The 12387-nt window shown below is 41.6% G+C and overlaps 1 protein-coding gene across 1 annotated transcript in view; it reads left to right on the top strand.

Moving 5' to 3' along the window:
- The window catches only part of ALOX5 (arachidonate 5-lipoxygenase), a 46523-nt gene that overhangs the window by 8490 nt on the left and 25646 nt on the right, over positions 1-12387 (top strand). Inside the window, exon 2 of the mRNA XM_072998326.2 lies at positions 9719-9917. Coding sequence (XP_072854427.2) covers positions 9719-9917 — 199 coding nt within the window. The remainder of the gene's footprint in view (positions 1-9718; positions 9918-12387) is intronic.

Below are 12387 nucleotides of genomic sequence, written 5' to 3' on the forward strand. Positions count from 1 at the left end.
CCCATCTGGTGATGTCCATGTGTAGAGTCACCTCTTGTATTGTTGGAAAACAGTGTTTGTAATGACCAGCTTGTTCACTTGACAAAACTCTACTGTTTTAGCCTTTGCCCTGCTTCGTTTTGAACTCCAAGGCCAAATTTACCTGTTGTTTCTTTTATCTCTTGACTCCCTATTTTAGCATTCCAATCCCCTATAATGAAAACATCTTTCTTTGGTGTCAGTTCTAGAAGGTGTTGTAAGTCTTCATAAAATTGGTCATTTTCAGTCTCCTCAGCATTGGTGGTTGGTGCATAAACTTGGATGACTGTGATTTTGAAAGGTCTGCCTTGAATTCATATTGAAATCATTCTATCATTTTTGAGATTGTATCCAAATACAGCTTTTCACACTCTTTTGTTGACTATGAAGGCTACTCCATTTCTTCTACTGGATTCTCGCCCAGCATAGTAGATATGATAATCATCTGAGTTGAATTCACCCATTCCTGTCCATTTTAGTTCACTGATGCCCCGGATGTCAATGTTTATTCTTGCCATCTCCTGTTTGACCACATCCAGCTTCCCAGGTCCGTAGATCTTACATTCCAGGTTCCTATGGAGTATTTTTCTTTGCAGCATCGGACTTTCCTTTCACTTCCAGGCACGTCCGCAGCTGAGTGTCCTTTTGGCTTTGGCCCAACCACTTCATTAGCTCTGGAGCTACTTGTACTTGTCCTCCACTCTTCCTCAGTAGCATGTTGGATGCCTTCCAACCTGAGGGGCCCATTTTACAGCATCATACCTTTTATCCTTTTGTTTCTGTGCATGGGGTATTCTTGGCAAACATACTGGTGTGGCTTGCAAATTCTTACTCCAGGTGGATTGCGTTTAGTTGGACCTCTCCACTATGATCTGTCCGTCTTGGGTGTCCCTGCCCGGCATAGCCTATAGCTTCTCTGAGTTACTCAAGCCCCTTCGCCACAACAAGGCAGCAATCCATGAAGGAGAATCAATGCTTAGAAGATTGCTAATGTGTCTCATTCATTCCCATTGGCCACAACTATGCAAGCTATGTGTCTAAATCAGTAGCCTAGACATTATACTCAGTTTCTCTAGTTAAGTGCATGTCAATCCACAAAACTCACATTGACATAAGCTGATAGCCATGATAGTTTTGGGACAGTTTGTTTTTGTATTAAGTTGTGTTTGTTTGTTTGTTTGTTTATACATACTCCCAACTGTTTTCTAGTAGGTTCGTGAAGCAGAAAGGAAAGGTTTTATCTGTCACTGTGGGCGAAGAGACTGATGCAAGCCCTGACACTGATATTATTATGGGACTTTATGCTAGATTCTTTTCAGGTTTTTTGTCTATTCCTTTTCCTTTTATTGCACAATATTTTCAAGAATCATGTTGCACAATGTCCCAGTTCCTCATCTCTTCTGACTTCCCTTTCTAGTAAGCAGTTTTTAAAAATAACAGCAATTCTAAGATATTTTTGGTGTTTTCTGAATTCATTTAGTTTCAGTTATTACATTAAAATATCAGATGCTACCTATCATTTCTCCTCCATCTGTGTAGTTACAGTATTATTTATATAATGAGTTGATTATTTCTTAATATAAATTTGTTTTTAGAAAAGCAAAGTGTATTTTCTATTTGATAATTGCAGTACTAGTAGCAGAAACTGGATTTCTTAAACTAGAGGAGTTCAGAATGTGAAACAAGGCATATCATCTAACTGAGACATTGATTTTGAGGAAAGCAATATACTAGCAGAGTCCTATTTTTTCCATTTGTGCACTAAGAAATAATGCATTTGTTTTGGTGGTGTTCTATGCATGCTACATAGCTTATATGTCTCCCTCCACCTCCTATCTTCTATTCATTTTCCTTTTGTGTCTCAGCTCATCAGATACTTTGTTTTGTGACAATATTCATCATTTCTCCTTCTCAGAAGAATATTTTACAGTTTTGCAACTGATTCTGAAACTATTTGTATAACTGGAAACTGTCCTGTATTCTCTATTGCACACAGACTGGGATTTAACAATACAGTAATGTCATTTTTGCTAGTAGAATGACATTTGAATACTGGCAGGTGCGTACCAGCTAGAGCCAGAATCCAACCAGGATCCAGTGGGATCCAGTATGTACTTTGTTCCATAAGCCTGCTCTCATCATGACTGATTGATTTAGGGCTGGATGACTATGACCTACTACCTCTTTCTGGAAAATCATTGTCTGTGGTTTATTTTTCTCTAGGTAGGCTTTTGGAATTATTTAATTAAAATGCAGTACAAAAGTCTTATAAACCACATTATAACCAAGATATTAGTGAAACCACAATATAAATTTAAAACATTAAAACGGCAGTAGCTCTCTGTCTACGAATTTAACAGATTTGAATAATGAACCCATGAGGCCTGTCTCAAGGCCTGGGTAGGCTCCCATTGGAGCAAACAATTGGGCTCAGAAACAACTCAGTAACCATATTCAGCTGATACTGTATAGGTAATATAGCCTGTGGTTGCTTGGTCTCACAAGCATCTGAGCAGACCTTCGTTGTGAACCATCTGAAGTTTCCACATCATTTTTAAAGCTAGCCTACATAATATGCATTGCAATAGTATAGTCGAGAAGTAACCAGAGCACATGTGATTCCGGCAGTTTCTCTAGGTGGTGGTGCAATCAGGAAATCAGCTAAAGCTGGTAAAAAGCATCACCTATTTATTCCATCCCACCAGGATATCTGATAACACAAAGGGCCATCCGCCACTTTTCAAGGCAGTTTGTCCTTGTGTTTTCTCTAAACCTTTTTTTTTCACTTAATTCAAACTAAGTGGTCTGGTGGAAGCAGAGAACAACTGTGCTCCATAAAATAATTCTACACTGTATTGCATTCTTTCAGATATTTTAAGATGGCCATTAGGCCTCTCCTGTTCTCCCAGTCATATATATGCATCTCTTTCAGCCTCTCCTCATGGGATTTGGCCCTCACCATCTTTATTGCCCTTTTGTTAGACACATTCCAGGTCTTCGGTTTCCTTCTTAAATGGTGGGCTGGAACCGGACACATTTCCCCACATAAGGTTCATCCAGTCCAGAAGAAAGTGCCACCTCCCAAACTGCCTCTTCTAGCAGAGGCAGGGAGACTAATAGATGGTGTGTGGAAGATATTCTCAAAATCCTAATCCTGTTGCCCGTTACAAGTGCTCACAACTTTGTTGACTATTAGATTCTATGTCTAAATGGGTTGTCACGCATCCAAAATTAACCTTCTTCCTCTTTAAAAATTTGAGGTTAATTTTCGATGCGTGACAACCCGAGGCTGTCCTTGTGCCATAGCCACTTAACAAGCGCATGCAGGACAAAGACAGAAGTGGTGGAAGTGGTAAATGCAATTATGCATCTTGCGGATCTGTGTACGTGCTGATCTCAGCAGCCTCACATATGAGGCAGAAGAGGCAGCATTAGGAGCTGGGGGCTATTGAGTGGGCTTGGTTCAGTTAGCTAGCTGTGGCTGGAAAAGCTGCTTTGCAAGTCATACCCTACTTTGGCATGGTGAGGCTGCCATCTTAGGCAGCAGGCCAGGTGTGAGGCAGTCTGCTCTGTCACCCCAAGCCAGTCTGTTGCTCTTGAATACAGAAGGTGTTGTCCTGTCCTCAGTCTTGAAATATAATTCAACAATCAACCTAGTCAGCTTCTGAAGATGGAGAAGGCCATTCATTTGTTCACCTCAGGCAACGAGATGCTTTAAGCTGAAAATAATTGTCCTATCTCTGCCACAGCCGCTTGCTGGTTTCTTTGCAGCTGGGTAGCTGGCTTGTTTTCTTGCCTTGGATCTTGGAGTTTGCTGTTCCACCGCCCTGAGACTTTTTGGTGTAACTCCTCATCTGAGCTTAATTCTCTGACTCCTGCCTGCATCAGCCCTCTAGCTAGGTATTTCTAACTTCTCAACTACAGCAACATAATTCTCTTAGCCCTGTCATTTGGAAATATGAAGCACTGGGCAAACGCCTGTTGGCGTAGCTTTGCATGCATAATCTGGATTAGGTGCCTATGAAGGAGTCATAGAGGAGAGTGTGCTGCCCCCAGAAGATAAAGGAAAGGAGGGAGGGGGGGAAAACAGGGAGCAAGCAGGAACAAGAGGACCAGAGAGAGAATGTGGCTGTGGAGGCGAAAAAGAAAACGAAGTGGGAAGTTTGAAGTGAGCTTAGTGGAGAAACGCGAGGATACGAAAGGGGTGGAGCAAGAGTTGTCCATTTGGGAGGAGAGTATAAGTAGCCAAGGGGAACGCCAGTTCGAGGTGGAGTTAGAGTTGTGGAAGAGGAAGCTAGAGAGGTTGAGGGAGTATGAGAGATTGAAGACCCAGGAGCTGTTGAGGGACTTCCCTAACCTGAAATTGGGCGGGCTACTACCAGACCCCATGCCAAAGGAGAGTGGTGAGGCGAAATATGAAACCCTAGAATGGTCGGTAGTAGTCTTCCCCAAGAATAAGGGACGTGGACGACAAGTAATAAGACCAGACTCGCAGTACAACACCCCTCCGCTAGAAGGCGGCTGGGCAAGGCATCCATGCCGCGGCACCGTTTGCGCAGTACGGAGCGCGCCTCTTCGGAAACCGACAGATGCCGCAAGGTTTGGCCCAGCACCCCTTTAAGTTCAGCAAATGGAAGACCCAATTATGTGATGGACAGTTACGGTCTGTTGCCGGAGTTAAGTTTCTTTGACCCTATCGTGAACGATGTTGATCAACCTGTTATTAATAAAGACAAAGTTATTAAGGTTAAGAAGACGTCTCCTGTGGTATTTCCCGCGCAAAATGGGGAGTTGCCAAAGTTCTAAGCTGAACTCATTCACAGTGCCTGAAGCATTTAAGACTTTGGGAGCCTTGGGGCATGGTGGGATGGGAGCCCTTGAGAGAGAAAAAAAAATTGCTGCCAGATTGCTACCTCCAGGATCAGCACCACCAGCATCTATTTATTTATTTATTTTTACTACTAAAGGCTTCCTTAGATAAAAGGAAGCCCTAAGGAGACCCAGCACCTAAAAAGAGAGAGTTAGGAAACTTGTAATTACTTTAAATTAAATGTTTCCAACACTGTCAGGTGTCGGGATCTGCAAGATGAAAGGAAGTAGGGATCTTGCAGATGAAGCCTCAGGGGCAGGGATCTTTCTCCTTGACCAGCAAGGGGGAAAAGAAAAGACGGGACACTCGAGTGTATGGCAGCTGTTCAGAGGCGGAATCTTTGTTCCCCCGCCTCCTCTTCTTTTATTGTATCCCCCTACTACATTTGCTCTAGTTAATCAATACAGAGGTAACTAATTTCCTGAATACACAGGCATCAGTAAACAGAGTGATTAGCAAACAGACAGGCTGGTAAACAGTTAATAGTAAACAGGCACAGATACCATCCAAATACACAGACAAGTTCCTGAATACACGAACACTTTAACTACATTATCCAGAGACAATAGACAACAGGTCAATGATTTATCCGTTACTGGAAGTTAGCAGTTATGTACGTGTCTTGCAGCTAGGGCATGATGTCTGCAACTAGCATACAGATATATACATTTATATACATTTATAATATTCATTTGCTACTGCCATAGATATATACATTTTAAAGGCATACAATTTCCCCACATCCCAACCGTTTTTTATTTATTTTGTTGAAGACAATGGCTGTTGTAAACTCCTGAAAATTCTAAATCCAGGGGGTTCCGGTGCAGGTATGAGAGGGCGGAATAGCATGTTCCAGGCCACTGCAATAAGCGTTCAAATAGCCAAACCTGCTTCCTTGTTGCACTGAGAGGCAAAACTCATTCTTTACAACTTTAAAACATTGTTCTGATGGAATAAACCTGGAATCTTGGCAAGAGAATTAAATTTACAGTGTAGATTAAAGAAAACACAATATTGGATAATTAAAATTACAATTACAATAAGATTGCATAACAAGAGTAATAACAATTTTCAGGAAAAGAAAGCATATTGAAAACATATTATTCAAATATATAAGCACAGCATATTGCTAAGAGACAAAAGCAAAACATTTTAAGGTATACAGAATTTTTGCATAGAAATATGTGACACAGACAACTTCCCTACTGAAGACACACACACCATGAATTTCTTGTATGACACTTGACAGGAGAGATACATATAGAGCTTGGCAAAAGAACAGCAACTTATTTTGAGGGAGGAGTAGTAAAGAATGATGCTGGTATGCATCTGCCTTGCTCTGGGGCAAAGTTCTTAAACTGTACAACTGACTGAATTAAAAAAAGGTGTCTGCTAGTGCCCTTAAATTTCCCCTGGACTGAAAATATGTTTTTACAAGCATGTTAGATGTATCAGCATCACAGTGTACAAAATTGCCTACTGTGGGGCCTACTTGCAGGGAATAATATTCTTCTCTGTCTCAGGGATAAACAGACAAAGTTTTCATATTACATTAGAAAATAATTTTCAAGGAAAACTGTGTCATGTAAAAGAATAAACATACAGTGTCTACAACAAAATTAGATTCATATTAGGGAAAACTCAAAGGCTAAAACTGCATTTAATTCTGAGTATAAAACTAAGAATTGCTTCTCTAAAATTCAATATCCATTATCCTTTAAGATCTGGCTAACAGATGAAACACATGTCATGCACTTTTATCCTGCAGAAAGAAAAACAAACATTTTTGACAATTTACAGCATTTGCAACAAACATTTTCTCAGGGATGTGACACTGTTACTCCTGGAAGGCAGAGACAGGAATGCAGGCTTGTATGAAGTCCCATATGCTCACAGCAATGCAAGGTGTGATAGGATTTGTAGTTCTAAGAACATGGAACCTAGAGTGTGCAGGACATCATTTGGATCCTTACAAGTGGCTTGAGTGTAAACAATGCTTTCTCCAAATTGGAAGGTGATGGGGGAAAACTTTCTGGTTCGCCTCCTCCCACCCCAATATGCAGCATTAGTCTCTCTACTGGCCAGGTGGGAGGCATTCTTTGATGATTTGTATAACTGCCATGTCCGGCTGAGTAGGATTTTTCATTCAAACAGGATTAGCACATGGAAAAAGCAGTTCAAAACAAGCTTCATGTTGGTGTGTAACAGTTACCCCCCTTAGATTCTCTTCTTCCTCCCCTTCCTTATATGATGCATCTAATGCTTGTAAAGCTGCTTTTGTACCCCCAGTCTATGATATCAAAGAAATCTGGGCCTGGGTCCCAATTCACTGGGACATAATGCAACTTTGGCTGAACCGGCGGAGATACTGAGGTAGCTGCTGCTTCTTTCAGACCAGCAAGGAAGGGAGTCAGGCATGCAGTTTGATTTGCTGATTGGAATGCATTTATAGATACTCCTGCTGCTTGAGTTAGAGCTGTTGTCGTGAAGCTTTGCTGAACAGCAGTAGCAAATGCAGCTCCTCCCATAAACATTAGAGGACCATCAGGGGATGCACCAGCATTAATTCCTGTTTGCTTAAATGCTAAATCCTGCCATTCTTGAAGGCAAGTGAGTCCTTCTGCTGGTGGAAAGGAATCTTTTGTCAAGGCCTTGCAGTCATTAAACCATGGGGCAGATAAAGAGTCCATCTCATTGTCCTGGTTACTGCTTTGCAGTTTGTGGATGCCTTGAGATGGGGGCAGTTCAGATCCAACAGGAACTGCTATGGCAGATTCTTGCATGACAGCAGAAATTGCACAGCTAGTTTCTGGACAAATTTCTGTTCTATCCATTGAAAGATGGTTATCAATCTCAGTTGCCTGAGATGGCAATGTTTTCAATTCATCCTGGATTTTCCAGGAATTGTTCTCATGCTGCTCCAGGCAAGCCAAAGAGGCTGAAGGGAGCGGAGGCAGAATTTGAGGGAGTTGTTTGATTAGATTAGCCTCGAATTCTGGATCAAAAAAAATGTTACGTGTGTCTTGGAGGCAAGTACACACTACAGATTGTTCCTGAAGATTGGATAAAGAAGTTCCCATGTTGCTAAAAGTGTAGGTTCTAGGCGTCTTACTTGACAAATTCCACTCACCCGAGGGATCCTTGCGGATGATTGACGCGTCTTGGGGCCTGTGCCAGGCGAGATGAGTGCGAATTGTTGAAAGTTGACCTCAGTCCTACTCATCGGGATCCAGAGGATGCATGCGCGCGCTGTAGCCCTTCCATACCGGGCGTGATGAGTAGGATGATAGGTGAATTACCTCAGAGAGGGCACCATTTTGTCGGGATCTGCAAGATGAAAGGAAGTAGGGATCTTGCAGATGAAGCCTCAGGGGCAGGGATCTTTCTCCTTGACCAGCAAGGGGGAAAAGAAAAGACGGGACACTCGAGTGTATGGCAGCTGTTCAGAGGCGGAATCTTTGTTCCCCCGCCTCCTCTTCTTTTATTGTATCCCCCTACTACATTTGCTCTAGTTAATCAATACAGAGGTAACTAATTTCCTGAATACACAGGCATCAGTAAACAGAGTGATTAGCAAACAGACAGGCTGGTAAACAGTTAATAGTAAACAGGCACAGATACCATCCAAATACACAGACAAGTTCCTGAATACACGAACACTTTAACTACATTATCCAGAGACAATAGACAACAGGTCAATGATTTATCCGTTACTGGAAGTTAGCAGTTATGTACGTGTCTTGCAGCTAGGGCATGATGTCTGCAACTAGCATACAGATATATACATTTATATACATTTATAATATTCATTTGCTACTGCCATAGATATATACATTTTAAAGGCATACAATTTCCCCACAGTCAGGATTATGCCACACAAAGTTATGCAAACAGGATGTAGCCCACTGTTTTGGAGGGAAAGCTGCAGTTAGATGTGCAGCAGAATTATGTCAAATGTAATGATTTACAGATAATGTGACTTGTAAGAACAGTTTTTTAAAAATGAGGGTGGGGCATAAAAATATTTCCACTGATCTTGCATTGATCTCTGCCATAGACCTCTTAAGGGCAAGAAAGACCTACAGTTGAGTACAGTGTAAATACTAGAATAGCTGTATTCACAAAGGTTTTCACAGCCGGGATCTAATGGTTGTTGTGGGTTTTTCGGGCTCTTTCGCCGTGTTCTGGTTGTTCTTCCCCATCCTAGAATAGCTGTTGTTTCTTTAAGAAACAGTTCCCCTCTCACACGATTTTGTTTCCACCTCTCTGTCTGAACTCAGTTTATACCACTGCCCCATCTGGACAGAAAATGCAGATGGGCATGCAGAGATGGCTGTTATCTTCTGTGCAGTGGGAAGAATTCAGGAAGAATTGCATTGCCCAGCGAGCAAGAGACAGGAGAACAGTGCTGCTGTTTCTGTTTGTTTTTCATGAGGACATGAGGTCCAGTGGGGCAAAAATTACCACTGCAGTGTGGCCCAAGAGGAAAATGCAAAGAGGCAATGGAAGAAAGAGTAGCAGGATCATTTTCTCCCCTCTGTTTCCATTTCCCATCCAAACGCATGGCATGTAGCAATTGCTATCTGCAGCTTACTTACCTGCAAAAGGGAACAGACAGCCAGAAGTTGCAAGGAATAACTTCTGGTGTCTGCATTCTCTTGCTTGCCCGAAGTAAGAGCTACCGAACAGGAGGAGGGGTGACGGGCCAATGGGGCTTATCTGTTCTAGTTGTTTTGGGCTGTCTATTATATGGGGCAATTAACTATAATTTGGAAGTGGCTATATTGTGTTTTCTAGAAAATCACACAGTCTGTAATTCTCTTCTCCCAGGTGGATAGTTACGATGTGACAATGGCAGAAGAACTGGGGGAGATCCAACTCATAAAAATTGAGAAGCGGAAGTATTGGTTTCCTGATGATTGGTACCTTAAGTATATCACAGTGAAAACACCAGCTGGAGACTACCTGGAATTTCCATGTTACAGGTGGATTACAGATGAAAAAGAGGTGGTACTTAGAGACGGACGAGGTGAGAGTGTTCCACAATGTTCATAGAGAAGCCAAGGAGAGACTCTCTTTAACTCCTGTTGCTAATTTTACATATTACAGGTGTTTATAAGACATAAGTTACCTTACATCTAACTAAACACGATATAAAATATAAAAGTAATTACGTTACTTCTTATGTATATATTTACATACATTTAGCATTTAGTCTCTTAACATCAAAGGGAGATAAAGAACATAAAAATGTGCAACACAGAGTAGATTTTTCCTTGTATGCAGGTGAACAAAATGGTTCCTCAAATCATTTGTCTCATTCTTTTCTGAAGGAAGATGGAAAACCTTTGGGTAGGGGGAAGCACAATTTCTACAAAGGATACTTGCTTCCCTCGGGGCATTTGCTGGCCTGAAGACTTCCTCTACCTGGGGAGTTACCAGTGGAGATTCTCCTTGATTTATGCACGTGAAGTCACACAGCAACACTAAGAGCCTTGTTGCTGCAAGGGTCATCCTCCACATCACCCATTTTCTAGTAGTGGAGTTCTCTCCCCACTCATGTCAGTGGAAAAACTGCTTGAATCATGGGGCATGGGGCGAGAGCAGCAGGCAATTAGAGCCTGGCAATAATGTGACATGGCCTCACTGGCACAAATGTGCCGGAGAGCACCCACATTGAGAATGCCGGACTTAAATGATGGGGACAACATGGACAAGCTGATATGAGAGAAGATGGCCTGACTGACATTTCAGTCTCATGCCATGTAGGAGAAGAAGGAAAAGTCAGCAGACAGGAGGGAAAATGGGATTGGGAGCAAAGAAAAAATGGGACGCTCCACTGTGGAGTCAGGATGGCTCCATGGGTATACCATATCCCAAACTGTGCTTCACTCTTGTGTCTGCCACTGAGACTCTCCGTTGATCTGCTGTTCATTTTCAGTCACACTATCTAGTTAGCAATAAAGAACCATGTATTCGCGAAGGCTTTCACGGCCGGGATCTAATGGTTGTTGTGGGTTTTTCGGGCTCTTTGGCCGTGTTCTGAAGGTTGTTCTTCCTGATGTTTCGCCAGTCTCTGTGGTCGGCATCTTCAGAGGACTGGAGTTCCTACACAGAGGACTGGAGTTCCTACACAGCCGCAGAGACTGGCGAAACATCAGGAAGAACAACCTTCAGAACACAGCCAAAGAGCCCGAAAAACCCACAACAACCAATAAAGGACCATGTTCGCCTGAAGTAATAAGTAAATGTTTGTTTATTATACAGTCACTAAGGTGAGCAGACCATGATTGGGTGCTTATTGCTAAAGGATTAGAAAAAGAGAGATAATTTAAAGTGATCTATTATTACATTTGCAAACTTAGTGGCAGCAGTGGCGGATGTTACTACTACAGCTGTTGCTGCGTCTGCTTCATACAGAGTGTTGAAGAAATAGAAATACTGCCATGTGTACTGTATTTGGCTAACTGGCCACTCAAATCTACTTTCCAATTTCCTCAATTAATCTAACTGAGTGTAGCCTGACTGGCATTTCTGAGAAGAAAAATCAACCTCGTAACCATTCTAAAATATTCAGTTGCTTTCCATAATAGCAACCAATTTCCCCTTCCTTGTGTAATAGGAAGAACAGTCTGAAAGTCAGGGAAAAGACTAGAGGGAGGTACATTAGGGGAAGAGTTAACTCTAATGTATTTATTTTCTCTGTACTCTTCCCTACACCTGTAATGCTGACAAGTTTGTCTTTCATGTGCAGTCTAAGTCAGATGTCTAATCCATCACCAAGCCAAATGGAATGGAAGAAACTCTATGAAATAGTCACTGAAGTGCTATCTGTTCATGGCATGAATTTTGAGCAAGTAAATCCCCTAGGAAATCACATTCCCAACAAAAGACTTCTTTACTTCTAAACACTTCTTAGAAAGACTGAAACTTTGCAGGCTGATAACAAACAGTCTTGCGGCAGCTTCAAGAATAGCAAATTTTATTTCACATATGATTTCCTAGACTGTCACCCGTTCCTTCAGATATAGAAAAACAGAGCAATTGAATGGCACTTCAAAAAATTTAGCAGCAAAGACTGGCCTCTAGAGATATGTATTAACCCTGGCTGCTGTAAAGATATTTGCTTGTAACACCAAACTCTCTATGTGTCTATATTACCAATCCTAAATCTGATCAACTTCCAATGACTCACAAGCATTTTTTTTAAGGAAGGAGAATTAATCTGAATTTAGGTATGTTTTCCCTACTATACTTCTATGAGAAAAATTCTAGCTGAGAGTTTACTAATGTATGATTTTGAGGTGCTATGCATTTTTTCCTTCCTGAAAAAATGTATTCCAAACCCACCAGAAAGATTTCTTGCATGTTTATCAAGCATTTTTATCCTTATGAAAAGAAATCTCTGTTTCAGTAAAGCTAAGGACTGAATTTCATTAACTTCAACAAGAAATTTGTGCATATTCTTCCCACTCACCCTAAATGCCTGACTATGATTG

The sequence above is a fragment of the Pogona vitticeps genome, chromosome 4 (assembly GCF_051106095.1).
Source record: "Pogona vitticeps strain Pit_001003342236 chromosome 4, PviZW2.1, whole genome shotgun sequence".
NCBI lineage: Eukaryota > Metazoa > Chordata > Lepidosauria > Squamata > Agamidae > Pogona > Pogona vitticeps.